Source organism: Scyliorhinus canicula, chromosome 4 (assembly GCF_902713615.1).
Source record: "Scyliorhinus canicula chromosome 4, sScyCan1.1, whole genome shotgun sequence".
NCBI lineage: Eukaryota > Metazoa > Chordata > Chondrichthyes > Carcharhiniformes > Scyliorhinidae > Scyliorhinus > Scyliorhinus canicula.
In genome coordinates, this window is record NC_052149.1 from 169,426,616 (window position 1) to 169,441,877 (window position 15,262).

Below are 15,262 nucleotides of genomic sequence, written 5' to 3' on the forward strand. Positions count from 1 at the left end.
CCTCAGGGTGCTGCTAGGAGCGCAAGCGCAAATCAGAGGCAAATCATCTCCGGCGGGAGAACATAGAACCTGAAAGTAATGTAGCTTCTGCTCAGCTCTTTGATAGTGTAGTAGAAAGAAGACGTCAGTGTGTGGGACCTGCAAGTGAAACCTACAACCCTGAATAAAACATAATTTGGCACCTTCACCCTAAAATCACTGCACCCTGGCATTGCCTCAATATAAAAAGAACTGAGCAATATTGAAAGAGTAGTAATAGTGTTGCTGTAAGTTAGCTATCAAATAATGACTCCATTGTAAATTATTCACATCAAATAAATGTGAGCACAGACAGGCTATTTTTACCTAGTTCATATAAACCAACATTTTAGTCCAGTGTATTCATAATGAATAAAAGATCAACACCCTGAAATGTTACATTTAGTTTCTCTCCGCAGATGCTGCCTGATCTGCTGAGTCTTCCCAGTATTTGCTGTTTGTATTTCTTTTTCTATCCGTGATGCTGATTCACAACAAGCTGCAATTTCTGATGCTTTACCATGAATAGTTCTCAAACCTTATTTTCACACTCTGAATGAAACTGCAGTGTAATTGGAGGCTGATGAATTTTCTTTTGTGTAATCTGAAAATGTTTCATTAATTTGGTATGGAAAAGTTCTCACGTGTTTGAAGAATCAAACTTCAAAAACCACACTTTATGTGAAGGTCATTCCTGTAGTTTATTGCCACTGCTCTAATGCTATGAGCAAGACACTGGGGAGTCTGGATGACTCATGGTAGCCAATCTTCATTTGTCTGAGGAGTCAGGGTTTATATTCCTCATAATTGATTGTTGTGGCAGTGCCAAATATATATTAGCTAAGCAGACAGATCAAAGGGTCCAGTTAGCAAAGGGACTTTGAACATTTGTTAGTTCTGCAGGAGTACTTCTGAAGTTAAAAAAAAAGAACATTTTCATTTCTTGACAGGGAATCACAAACTTCTTGCTTTCTCCGAGTCCATTCAGAATTGACACAGGTTAACTGAAACAGTCAACCATTTCCCCCTCAAAGATATATTCTCAGGAAGATAACTGGGAAATTGGTCCTCTTATTCTAGTCAGACACATCAGAAGTTGACCGGGCAAATAGGCATGGAATGACAGAAGGGAAGCCATTCACTATAAATGCCCATTTCTAATTAAATTAGAGTCTCCTGTTCTGACTGAATGAACCTTATATTGAGGTATTTTGCATGTCCATACAGAGATGATTGACCAGCTGTGAACAGGATTTGGGGTGTGCACCATCTCTAATAAACCACGCAAAGCAAAATTATAAACTTATTGGAGTTACAGAATTGTTTAACATGATTGATATAATTCAACAGTGTGATTCAAAATTCACTAACATGATTCAGAGTCCTTTTTTATGTTCCCAATGTCAAGGCTGTGTTGAATGAGAGAACAGTCAGCACAGATTTGCAACTAGTTTCACTTTTATATCTTCCTTTCTCCCCCTCCTTTCTCTTCAAGACAAGGGGCAAGATCCAATGGCTATGCTGTGCCCGAAGAACAATCTCTTGGCCATTGAAAGCCGAGAGACTCTGCTTTCGGGATCTACTCGGCTCGCAAAACCTCGCAGGATTCAACGCAATCTCGTGAGACGTTGCGATGTGAATCCCGCCCACAATGGCCGTGATCACTGTTTAGCAAATCTGTAGCCTCACTCTAATGTGCAGATTCCCAAGGTACCTGAGGCTTTGGGATTCAACCCATTCACCTCAGAGACCTCGGGTGAGTGACGTTCAGGACTTTTCTCCACAGACAGGGACCAGTCGGAATGGCACTTATGGGAGTCTCCAAGGGGATCGGAGGCCCCCAGCTGCGTGCCGCTCTTGCGCACGCACGGTCGGGCTGGGGTTTCCTGGCGTGGGTGTTGGGGGGTTTGCGGGGCAGGTCGGGGAGGTCGCCCCATATTGTGTGGGAAGGGGACCATTCTACATTATGTTTGGGCTGGGCGGCGTGGGAAGGGAGGTCGGGGATTGTTTCGTGGGGCCTCGGAGCTTGGGATGCCATTTAAAAATGGTGTCCCGATCTCTCGCCACAATGGGGAATTCCGACAAGTGGAGCTCCGACAAAACGGGGCTATGTGTGGTCTCGGATGCACATTCCCCATTCAGGACCCTTATTCAGTGCGTTGAATAGTCATCTGTTTCTCAGCGCTGCGAGTGCCGGGAAACATGAGGCTCAACGCAATTGCGAGGGGACTTTGTTCCCGTTTGGGAGAATTGCGCACATTGATTCTTTGCAGGAGTTTGGTTTCACCTGCTCCAGTCATCCTATGGTCCTAGGCCAACTGACCATTAGTCACGTGTGAACCTTGACAATGAGTGTTGACTTTGGGGAGCATTTAAGTTAAGCCCGATTCCCTCATGGTTCAATGCACACTTCCATTAGGGGCCACTGAGAGAAATCAGGATAAAAATCCAGCCTACTACTTTCCCCTCTAACCAAAGACTGGTGAAAGATCAGGGTGAAGACACCCTTAAAACTGGAATGAAGTAAGGAAGCTGTTGATGGAGGCCACACCTCCTTCCACCCCAACCCCACCCCTGCCACCTCTCCTGCCTGCCCTAGGCCTCAAGCTGGGTCACTTTTTGGGCTTCTCCCACCACTGCACTCTTCCAGCCAGTCTGAGTCCAAAGATTGAGACTGGGAAATAGCCCTTAAGCAGTCATTAATTGGCCAGTTGTGGCAAGAAGGGGGCCTCGCCTGTCCCCCTATAAAATAGCAGAGAGGTCAGGATGGGCAGGCAGGAGCCCAGTGGAAAGGCCAACTAGACCCCCTCACCCCTCAGGTGGCACAGTGGTTAGGACTGCTGCCTCACAGCTCCAGGGACACAGGTTCAATTCCGGCCTTAGGTGACTGTTTGTGAAGAGTTTGGACTTTCTCCCCATATCTGCGTGGGTTTCCTCCGGGTGCGCCAGTTTCTTCCCACAATCCAAGGTTAGATGAATTGGTCATGCTAAATTGTCCCTTAATGTCCAAAAGGTTAAGTGGGGTTACTGGATTACGGGGATGGTTGGAGGTGTGGGCTTATGTAGGGTGCTCTTTCCAAGAGCCGATGCAGACTTGATGGGCCGAATGGCCTCCTGCTGCACTGTAGGGATTCTATGATTCTGATCTGCAAACCAGCTAGTGGAGGAATGTAAAATTTGTTCATGCATCGCACACTTCAAATGGACCCTGCAACTACAGGATGAAAACATCACTGGATGATATTTCATTAATTTTTTTTAAATTTCAGTGTTAGAATCCCTTAATATATTAATATTCGTTGGGCTGAATTCTGATTAAAAAGTGCTTTTGAAGTATAGGCTGTTGCTAGGAATTGTAGATACATTCAATGACACGAAGAGCATGAGTCATTTCTCTCGATCACAGCCGGGATTCTGAGTTTACCTCCCACTCATTGGATGAACTTTCCTGCTCACGCAGAGGCAATTTAGAAAGTGGAATCAGGAACAAAGTTGGAACTGGCTACATGAAGCGCTGCCTTCATGTAATCTTGCTGGAGGCAGGGTCAACCCAGCAGAGATGGGGAGTTAATTAGGCCCTTTGGGGAAAAATGATGGCGTGGATGGAATTTTACTGATAATTGACAGACCCCTCCCTCCCACTGAGTCCAGAGCCTAAATTGAACTGGACGCAGCCTCTAGTTGGCAGGCCTGGGGACCATCAACATCACCTCTCTCTCACCTCAGCATGGACCCACTGGGATGCAATGGTCATAGGACGAGCTGAAAGACCTGTGGAGTTGGCCCCCTGAACAATAATGGCAAACAGCAGTGGCCATGCGTGATTTGTAATTTTTCTTTAACTTGAAGCATCCTTGTGATCTCCTGCCTGGCTCAGCGGTGCCCACCTTTCCTGCTGGAACTGCCAGCCCGCCACTGCAGTGGGCCTGTCATGCAAGAGTCCAATGCCGTTACAAGAACGGACTCTTATCATATCCCACGTTTGGTGGATTGCATTGAGAAAGTGGGACAATCAGCTTTTATTTCCAAACTGGATTTACTTAAAGGTTACTGGCGAAGGAGATTTCAGCTTTTGTGACTCCAGATGGCATATACCAATTCAAAGTTATGCCATTTGGCATGAAAAACGCCCCAGCCACATTTTCAACGGTTAACTAACAAAGTTGTTTCCGGATTACCCAATTGTGTGGTATACATCGACGATCTGGTCATTTTTAGCCAGACATGGGAAGAACATTTAAAACATCTGATGGAGTTATTTGTTCGACTTCAGGAGGCGGGTTTGGTGGTAAACCTCGCCAAAAGTGAATTTGGAAAAGCCCAAGTCACTTTCCTTGGCCGTACAATCAGACAGGGTCGAATGGTCCCACAGGATGTGAAAACCAAAAAGTTATTGGGGAGTTTCTAATACCCTCGACACAAAGGGAAATAATGCGATTTCTTGGCATGAGTGGATTCTACTGGAAATTTGTGCCAAACTTTAGCAGTGTGGTCGCTCCACTGACGGACTTGCTCAAGAAGCGTAGCAAATTTAAGTGGACAGCGGAGTGTCAAAAAGCAGTGTTAACCACTGCTCCTGTGTTAGCTTTCCCAAATTATCCAAAACCATTCAAAGTGGCTGTTGATGCATGTGATGTGGGCGTAGGTGCGTTGCTTCCACAAGACGACGACGAAGGTGTCGAATGGCCTATTTGTTATTTTTCAAAGAAATTGAATCCTCACCAGAGGAAGTATTCAACGATTAAGAAGGAGACTTTGAGCTTGGTGCCGGCTTTGCAACATTTTCAAATTTATGTGACCAGCAATCAGTCTGACACAATGATATATACTGATCATAATCCATTGATGTTTTTGGAGCGATTCCGGAATAACAATGCAAGATTGTTTTGATGGAGCTTATTGTTACAGCCATTTCATTTAAAAATAATACATGTGGCAGGATGAGAAAACGTGATAGCCGATGCTTTGTCATGAATGTGATGACGAGTTACAGGAAGAAGAACTAAAATGGACTATGTTAGTACAAATGATTCCGTGTTTGTTCTGTTAAACACAAACAATCTTTACTGTTAATATTTCCTAACAGAAAATGAAAAGGTGAAAAATGAAAGCATCTTGGAGTTGATGGGTTTTTTTTTCTTGATGGTTGGTGTCATGTAAGAGGCCTTTTAAGAAATGTGTGTTTCTGAAATGGCAGCAGTGATGTCAGAGTGTGGGTGGAGCTGGGCTGTCTCTCTGGGCGAATTCTCCACGCCCGCGAAAAATCGGGGAGGCCGCTCCTCTCATCTTATTCACCCCCACCCGGGGGGCTAGGAGCGGCGCTCCGTAACTCTCAGCCGCCGGCGCGCCGAGAGTGACGCGACGGCAGCGCCTAAGTGACGTCAGCCGCGCATGCGCAGGTTGGCCGGCTCCAACCCACGCATGCGCGGCTGACGTCACGATGGCTGAAACCTGCGCATGCACGGTTGCCGTCTTCCCCTCCACTGCCCCGCAAGACATGGCAGCTTGATCTTGCGGGGCGGTGGAGGGGAAAGAGTGCGTCCCTTTGAGACGCCGGCCCAACAATCGGTGGGCACCGATCGCGGGCCAGTCACCTCCTGAGCACGGCCGTGGTGTTCGCTCCACTCTCCGCCCCCCACAAGCTTCAATCCAGCTTTTGGCGCCATGTTCACGACGGCAGCGACCAGGTGTGGTTGCCGCTGTCGTGTACCGGTCTCGAACGGCAGGCCGCTCGGCCCATCCGGGTCGGAGAATCGGCGGTCGCCGTGAAAAACGGCGAGCGACGTTTCTTCCGGGTGGGGGGTGGGAGAATCGTGCGGGGCACCAGGGGATCGTGTAATTAGTCGCCCGGCCCTCCCGCGATTCTCCCACCCGGCGTGGGGAGCGGAGAATCGCGCCTCTGTCTTTCACGTTCATTTTGAGCTGAAAAGCTGCTTTGTGGCTCTGTTTAGTTTCGTTTTAGATTTGGACCAGCTGGAGTCACAGCAAGATGTGTATGAATCTCTGCAAGCTAAAGAATGTTCAATTGGTGATTTCAAAGTGGTAACTGCTCTCAGTAGAGAATTTAAACCTGCTGTCCTTCTGTAAAAAGGGTTTTTGACTTATGGATGTCTTATAGAGTACTGTATTCTTTGGGGGGTGTATTTTAATTGATGGTTGCGAAGATGTTCACTCTATGTTTATAAAATGTTAACTGGGTTCAAAGAATAAACATTGTTTTTGTTTAAAAATACTCTTAGTTCTCTGTTGCATCACACCTGTAAAGTGGGCCCTTGTTTTCCCCATAACCAAAATCTATTTAACATTGTGGGTCAGGTGAACTCCATTATACACTTCGGGGTTCTCTAAATCCTGGACCACAACAGGCTGCTCTGGACCTCTCACTTTCGTAGTCTGCCTGCTGCCCTTAATTAGATCAGGCTCCTGGAGCCAGCTTTTTAAACGGGTACCTCCAGGAAGATTGTGACTGATGTCCTCCCACAGCCATTTCCAGCATTCTGACTTGGAATGGAGGCTGTCATTGGGATTGTGACCGAACCAGGAAAATATTCCAGCCTTTTTATTTAGGAATGAATTGAGGCTTGCTTATAAAACCTACAGGTTACTTACATCCATTCATCGGGGAATCGTAGCCTATGTTCTGTAGATATTCCCTACTTGTTGTCGAGCTGCGTGTTGACCAGGGGTCATTATCATAAGTCCCTGATCTGGCTTTCATCTCCTCCTTCAGAATTAGTCGGTTAATGCCGCTTTGTATCTAGAACAAAAGTAATTAATTCAAATTTTACCTTTAATAAAGCCCTAATTTTGATTAATCATCTCAAGCCACAAATATGTAAATCTACTTATAAGCAGTACTGATCAATGAATTTAACAAGAGCATGCTGATCATGCATGTTCATTAATATCAATGAAGTCAGCGATGAATACTATTTGGCACACAATGACTGCATCTTGCACTAGTAGTTTATTAGCGGTTAATAGCCACAATAAGTATTTCAAGACTCTCATCAAAATATATCAACATAATGAAAATGGATGAAAAACTGTGCATATTATAAATACAGGTCTATGCTCCTCCATTCCCCAAAAGTAACTGTATGGGCGAGCGGTAGCACCAGGGGTTAGCATTGTTGCTTCACAGCTCCGGGGTCCCCGGTTTGATACCCGGCTTGGGTCACTGTCTGTGTAAAGTCTGCACGTTTTCCCTGTGTCTGTGTGGGTTTCCTCCGGGTGTTCCGTTTTCCTCCCACAAATCCCCAAAAACGTGCTGTTAGGTAACTTGGCCCTTCTGAATTCTCCCATCCATTTACCCGTACAGGTGCTGGAATTGGGCAACTAGGGGCTTTTCACAGTAACTTCATTGCATTGTTAATGTAGGCCTCCTTGTGACAATAGAGATTATATTATGAAGGACTTACAAAAGTCCTTGAGGAAAAGTCGCAGTTCAGTGAAATCCAAATTGAGCAGGCTATAGATTTTAAACCAAACCATGACAGAATCATAATTGATTCATGGTGGCCGTTCATTTTAATCATTTTGATTTGCTGAAAGTCCTGCTGGGCATTGACCTCTGCATTGTAAGGCAACACCATTAGCTTCCAGACCTAATTGGGTGACACTGTATAAATGTATTTTTTATTTATAAATACAGTTCTCTGAATGTGGGGAAGAACTAATATATAACAAGGGGATACAAAAGCAGTTTAAATCCAGAATTAAATGATGGTCACTGGCAGACACTGCTTTGACATAAGCCACTGTACTGGAAAGAAGCCTTGCTATACTGCTGAGATGGCAAGTGTAATGATGGATGCTCACAGACTTCAGTGGAAACACAAAAGGTATTTATTAAAAAGATAAACTGTACTGAGGCCAGAAGCCTTACGGCTGCCCCAATCTCTATATGTCTTCTAGGTGTCTTCTGTCTGAGAGAGGACTCCTCTCCCTGAGGCAATTATCCACTCTCTTCCCCAATTGGTCCCTCATGACCAGTGATCCTCCAGAGTCGTGTTGCCCTTAAAGGTACATTATAGAACATAGAACAGTACAGCACAGAACAGGCCCTTCGGCCCTCAATGTTGTGCCGAGCCATGATCACCCTACTCAAACCCACGTATCCACCCTATACCCGTAACCCAACAACCCCCCCTTAACCTTACTTTTATTAGGACACTACGGGCAATTTAGCCATGCCAATCCACCTAACCCGCACATCTTTGGACTGTGGGAGGAAACCGGAGCACTCGGAGGAAACCCACGTACACAGGGGGAGGACGTGCAGACTCCGCACAGACAGTGACCCAGCCGGGAATCGAACCTGGGACCCTGGAGCTGTGAAGCATTTATGCTAACCACCATGCTACCCTGCTGCCCCTAACACCAGATGTCACCAGACATTTTCCTCCTTTAACTCCTTTATATAATCTTCAATAACTTAGTTACTCGGTCCTAAATTCTAACTAAACATTGTACACGAATTGGACAATTATAAATTGAGCCTTTGAGAGGACTTTCTGTTTCTTGCTTTCTGTAATTCTGTAGTGCGAGATGCTTCCACAGGATTTACATGAACAGGGACTGTAATAAAGGGTGTCTCTTCTGGCACAGTCAGAGTTCATTGCTACTTGTTTCCACGGAGACACCGGTTGGTCAGGTTCTCTGGTGCTTAAGGTTCAAAAACATTCTTGATGGCAACACCACTGTTGGAGTGTCTCGCTACTCCTCATGTGATCCATGTGTTTACGAACGATCCGTCCTCCATGTCCACTGGGTACGACAGGAGTCCGGTCCCAGAGACAATAATTTCAGGGATCTAACGTGATCCACTATCAAAGTTTTGGATTATGACACCATGTCATATTATGTACTTAATATGGATTTCTTTATTGTTGCAGTGGTGATGGCTCATTGATAAGATCTTGAGGCTTGTGTGTTTAAACAAAAACACTTTAACTGGTAGGCTTTAAATATGTACAGCTCCAAATATAGTCTTGTATGGAGCTGTTGTATGCACGCTTGCTGCTTTTCCATTTGTGTGACCAGTTCAGCAATCATACTCTGGCACACAATCTCAGTTTCCTTCTCTGTCTGAATTGCTGATTCTGCTGTCAATTTCAATGGGCATGATTCTCCCAAAGGGTACAAAGTCCACCAGCAAGCGCATTTAGCCGCGTGTTTCCCAGCGCTCACAGTGCCAAGTAACACATGGCTATTCAACGCGAATCGTGTTGAGTAAGGAGTCTAAAGGGGAACACATGGCCAAGGCCGCTTATAGCCTGTTTTGTACAATGGGGAGCTCCACTCGCTGGAACTCCCCATTGTAGCAAGAGATCGGGATTCCATTTTTAAATGACGTCCTGATCTCCAGGACCCCTGAAACAATTCCCAACCTCCCCCCCCCCAGCCTGAACACACTATGGGAGTGTGTTCCCGAAGATTCCCTCAAACCCGCCCCGCTCAAACCCTTGCCCCCCTCCCCACACCCACGCCGGGCAACCCCGGCCTGATCGCGTGCCCAGACAAATGCCAGCCTGGCACCTTGGCAGTGCCAACCTGGCAGTGCCCATGCCACATGGGCACCTTGGCAATCCCAGCCTGGCACCCAGGTGGCACTGCCAGGGTACCCAGGGGGCACCAGCAGTGCAAGGCATGCAGCTGCGGGCCTCTAATCCCCTGGGAGACCCCCACAAGTGCTGTTCCGTCTGATCCCCATCTCTGGGACGAAGGGCTTGAATCCGAAAGCCTCAGGTACCTCAGGAATATGCACATTAAAGTGAGGTTTACTGCTTCGCTTTAATATGCAGATTTGCTAAAAAGTGATCCTGCCCATTGTAGGTGGGATTCACGTTGCAAAGGCCCGTGAGATGGCGGAGGATCTCTTGAGGCTGGGTGAGCCTGGTCTCCCGGGTTTCAAGGGCCACACTGCACCACGGCGAGCTACTTTTCCGGTGCAGCGTGGCCCTTGGATTGAGCCCAATGTTTTTACCTCTTTGGTTAATTCCATATTTATGCTCTTATTCTCCCAATTCAATTCTTCACTGGATGTTTTCTTACTTTCTAGTTGCTTTCCATTGTCTCATTAATTTCATCTTCTTAACTTCATTCTGTAAATGTTTGCAACTTTTTACTTTCCAAGTTTGCAATCACTCATTTCATCTTGTTTTAATGTCTTCTTTGGAGCATTAATTCTTTTTTTGCTGATTCCTCTTTATGTTCAATAGTTCCTACTTTCTTTTGAAGTCTTTAATGTGTTTCTTCCGAGTAGAATGCATCATGTTCTCATTGGACATTTACATTTCACAGATGGATTCTTCATTTCTACTTGCCTGAACTTCAGTTAAATGCCTTTGGCTTCACTGTTGGTCAGGTTTGTCTCCAACAAAGTGTTGACTTGTTTTTATTCTGTAATTCTCTTGTTGCCCTTCTTGTGAGGTCTCACGTTACCTTTCTTCTGGCGTCTTTCATTGCCCTCCTTCTGGGGTCTTCTATTGCCTCTTCTTTGAGGACTTCATTACCTCCTCTGAGGTCTTCTGTTGCCTCATCTTTGAGGTCTTCGTTGTTTATGGACCTTGTTTGAGAGTTGCTCTCTAACTGGGATCTTCTCCAATTTTCCTGTTCATAGCCATTTGTTCCTTCTTGTGTTGCAGCTTTAACTGCATTGCCACAATAGACGTACTGCCACTTTAAATGAATTATTGCTACAAATGAATTCCCGCTTTAAATGAATTACTGCTTTAAGACTGTCATTCTTTTTCACTGAGCTGTCACAAGCTTCTCTTGTGTGTTTCCTGCCCTTTTGGAACCTTGGCATGAACCTGGCTGTTCTTTTTTTTAAACTTAAAAAAAATTCCCTGACTTATGGAAAGCTCTTCCAGTGACCTCTGCAGCTTTTTTTCTGTTTGGCCATTCAGAGAGTCCTTCTCCCTCCTCTCCCTGGTGTGCTGGTTTTTCTTGTCGGTTTCAACAGACGATCCAGTGTGGTCTGTTTGGGACTGTTTTCTTTTAACTCTAACTTTTTTTTAATAAAAACAGGTTTGGGACTTCTTTTTAAAACTTTAGAACTTGGCTGCCTGCAACCCCTCAGTGCAGGGACTGCTACCACGGGACCCCACAGGCTCTGCTCGGATAACGAGCCCGTCAATCTCAGCATCTTCAGTTGAAGGACTTGCGACAGCTCCATGGGACATTTCTTCTTCTTCACTGAAAACACTGCTCTCTACGCGTTCTTCTCTTTTTAACAACTTTACAGCAATTCTGTGTTTTTCTTTAACCCAAGTTCTATTTTCCTTAAACTCAAAGTTACAGCTCCTCCTTCTGAGGGCTATTTTCTCCTTTTTTTCATATAGTTCTAAACTTTTGACTGTACCTGCCAATCCTGGTCCACTCTGCATCCATCCTTCATGGTCTGTCAATATCTCAACATCTCAAATGTGTCTATTTGCCCAAAGACAAGCATTCGGCTGAGTACTTTTTTTCTTCAGACTTCAATTAAAACAGGATACTCACAGATGTTGGGAGGCTGTGTCATCATGATCCATTTTATCCTTGTCGCCAGGTGGGATGATGCACGTTCACAGACTCCATTAGAAACACGAAAGATGTTTATGAATAAGAAAAACTCGACAGAGGTCAGCAGCCTCAAGGCTGCCAGAGAGCATTCCACCGGCTACTCCAGTCCCTACATGTCTTCTATATGTCTTCTGCCTGAGAAAGGACTTTATCCTCTTGATGATTACCCACTTTCGTCCTAATTGGTCCCTCAAGCCAGGTGACCATCTTCTGCTGTGTTGCCATTAAAGGGACAATCACCACAAATCACCACAGCAAGAAAGTTCATTACAGTCTTCGGACAACACCCATACAATTATCACTAATGATGGTACCATGACCTGCAGGCAGTAACACAGTCTTGTCAGCGACTTGGTGCATTGTTGGCAGCTGCCTTGTGTTCTTCATATTTAAAGAAATGCAGGATTTCATCACTTTTTTTTACTATGCGGAAATTGGAATTTACTTTAGCTATCATAGTATTAAAAGTGTGATTTTCAATGTGATATGTGCATGCTGAAGATGTCAGTACCAGATGGAGATTGCTACATTTGAAAACAAAATGTTGCTCTGCTCTCAACAAGATGATGTCCTGAAAAGTGTCAATTTTGTATTCTGCAGAGACTGTCATTGTCAAAAGAATTACAAGCAGTATTTTGCTGATTGCTGGATGAAATGCACAGGTATTTAGGGGTTCTGATGATTTAAAAATCAGATTTCATTCTCTCCCATCAGCAGAATGCAGTGCAGCAAACACTCTTCTCATTTGGTCCCTGATGAAAATACAAACTATTTTCATTTGGGAATTTTTGGAATACACTAGGGTTATGATACCCTAGCACGAGATATAGTCTTCAGAAAATCAGGGAAGGAAAAGATAGGGTTGAAGAAGCAGGAGCAAAGTTGTTTTACAAATTTGACCTTTCCTGTAGATTTTCCAATTGTACTTTATAATAGATATTTTGCTGATTTTCTACGTGCGTGATGTTTCATGTTAATTTCTTTGAACATATACTGTCTATGTTTCCCATTGCTGCCTGCCACGATACACGTCGCAGGCGGGATGGATAATCTGACCGTCAGTGAAGCGTCTGTTGACCTTGGGGAGGAATTTCCAGTTCTGGGTCGGGCGGACCAGAAAATCATGAATATTGTGTAAAACGCACTCGTGATTGTTTCTGAAAATTTTCAGACTCAATCTCTGCAGCACATCTTTCTCTTTACTATTTTAATTCCAGATCTTGGTTGAGTTTGCAGCGAACAACAGGAATGGGGGGCAACACGGTGGCGCAGTGGGTTAGCCCTGTTGCCTCACGGCGCCGAGGTCCCAGGTTCGATCCCGGCTCTGGGTCACTGTCCGTGTGGAGTTTGCACATTCTCCCTGTGTTTGCGTGGGTTTCGCCCCCACAACCCAAAGATGTGCAGGCTAGGTGGATTGGCCACGCTAAATTGCCCCTTAATTGGAAAAACTGAATTGGGTACACTAAATCTAAAAAAAACACATTCATCGGGAACTGTATTTGGAGCCTTTGGGATCTTCTTGATGTTTGCACATGACATTAGTAATTTAAGATACTTTAGTGTGTAAATGGATTTGTCCTTGATGTGCATCAAGACCAATCGATAACTGAAACTCTATCCTTCCTCATGCAATATCATTGTTTGCATTTGGATAAGCATAAGCAGAAACTGTACAGTGGAGATAAAGTTCATACCCTCTGAATACCCTGGTCCCAAATATTTTGGCTATCATCCTCTGCACCAGATGAAGATCTTCGACTTGATCTAGAAGCTGAAAAACAAAGCACTTATATTAAAAGTCTTTACTAATCAGTAGACTAGGAGAGGGGCCAAAAAATAGTATACGCTGTGCTTTCTGACCCATTTAGCTCAACATTCCTCTCAGTCTTTTCTTGTCATTTAACCTCTATTCTGCAATCTTATTCCATCGTGACTTAATCCATCAAATTCTGGATTTATAATAAATATAGGGAGGGATTTACCCACCACCCCGCTGAGCCCGCCAACGGGATCGGTTCTCAACAGGATTTCCTAGAGACAGCACCCATCATCGCAGAGAAACCCGTTCCCCGGTATGGGACAGGAATTTCTCACTGGTATGAACTGCGGCAAACCCCGCCCATAATCTTTTTCTAAATATTTATCCAATTCTTTTTTAAATTTTAAATTGTTACCATAAACCACTAAATCTTTTATTCTGGATATCACTGTGAACAATAAAAACAATCTTTTCCACAATCCAGTTATACCCTCACATTAGATCTGATCCCCAGAATCACTTCTGTGCGACTCATTGGTGCACCTTATTGCTAAACCCTGAAGTAATTGTAAATACTGCACCCTATCTCACTTCAAAGTTCCCTGCCCCAAGGAGAGCAACTTAAGCTCCATCAATCTTTTTTTCCCAGTTACTGGAGCTGTGCCCATTGCGAGATATCAATGTCTCCCACATGTTTGAGCTCTTTGTGATATGGTTCTGCTTGCTCCAACATGACCTTAACTTTACCCTCTGACAAATGCTGTGATTTACTTGAAAGTGTATTTATCACTGCACGTCGATGCTACAAAAAGTCTATTGTTTCTAAATGGTATTTGCATTTACCTTTGGCTCAAATATTCTCTTGTGAATTAGGCAGTAAATCCACTATAATTAACATGCACTCTGTAGCACAAGCCATAGATTAATAATGATTAATTATGGCTGTGTTATTCTGCTCTGCTGTAAGTGTTTGTTACAGAACAATGAAAATAGAACCTATGGGGGGCAGCTAACTTTCAACTGTACATAATATGCAAAAAAGTAGAACATTGTACAATAAAAGACAATTTGACATCACAACAGGATGCTAATTACAAAACATTTGTTCAAAAGCAGAGAAAATGCACTCGCAGAAATATTAAAATCCAAAATTTGAAACAAGGATCTGGAAATGTTATGAATGCAGGTCTTTACAAGATGGACATGTTTCAAAATGTCTCTTTTAACTTAAGGTAAAACAGAATGTTCTTGATAGGCAAATGATGATCATACTAATCTTCTGCCCAGAAAGAGACTCATGTGATTTGATTGTCATGGGAGAAAGAAACCCAAACCAAAACCTACTGAAAATCAAGTGACTGTTTTCACATCTGAACACAGAAAAAAAAGGACATCTGAAGAAAGACACAGGTATTTGAGGCAGGATTATCATCTTCGCGACATATTGGTAGAGTTGGAAATTTCCCAGCTTAGCAGGTCCATCCCAATAGCGAGTGCTTCATCAGACCAAATTTTCACTTCTGAGTGAGGTGGGGGTGGGAATAGATGTTAGGCTCGTGACCCAGGAAGCAGATCAGAGGTGGCTACAAGGGCAACCGAGTGTCAAGGCAGTATGTTTAAAAGGCCCGACTCCGTTTTCTGGAACTTCATCTCAACTGTTTGCTTATATTTTAGGCTCTCACACCTCTACTCATTCAACATGCCACTTCTATTCCTATGGATAAGTATATAAAGCCTGACAGAAGCTTATTAAAATTATTAGGGGTATAGATAGGGTGAACTGTTGTGGAGGCTTTTTCTCAGGGAGGAATTGAAAATTACAAAGGGGCACAAGTTCAAGGTGAGGGGGGATAGGTTCAGTGGAGATGTGCGGGGAATGTTTTTTACATAGAGGGTGGTGGTGACCTGGAATGC

The 15,262-nt window shown here is 44.3% G+C and overlaps 1 protein-coding gene across 16 annotated transcripts in view; it reads right to left on the reverse strand.

Annotated features, from left to right (window-relative positions):
• ablim3 (actin binding LIM protein family, member 3) overlaps positions 1-15,262 on the reverse strand; it is a 420,986-nt gene that overhangs the window by 30,950 nt on the left and 374,774 nt on the right. For all 16 annotated transcript variants that reach the window (XM_038795510.1, XM_038795522.1, XM_038795521.1 and 13 more), the window contains 2 exons: positions 13,284-13,360; positions 6,628-6,775 (listed from right to left, as the gene is read on the reverse strand). In XM_038795510.1, the coding sequence (XP_038651438.1) occupies positions 6,628-6,775; positions 13,284-13,360 (225 nt within the window). The remainder of the gene's footprint in view (positions 1-6,627; positions 6,776-13,283; positions 13,361-15,262) is intronic.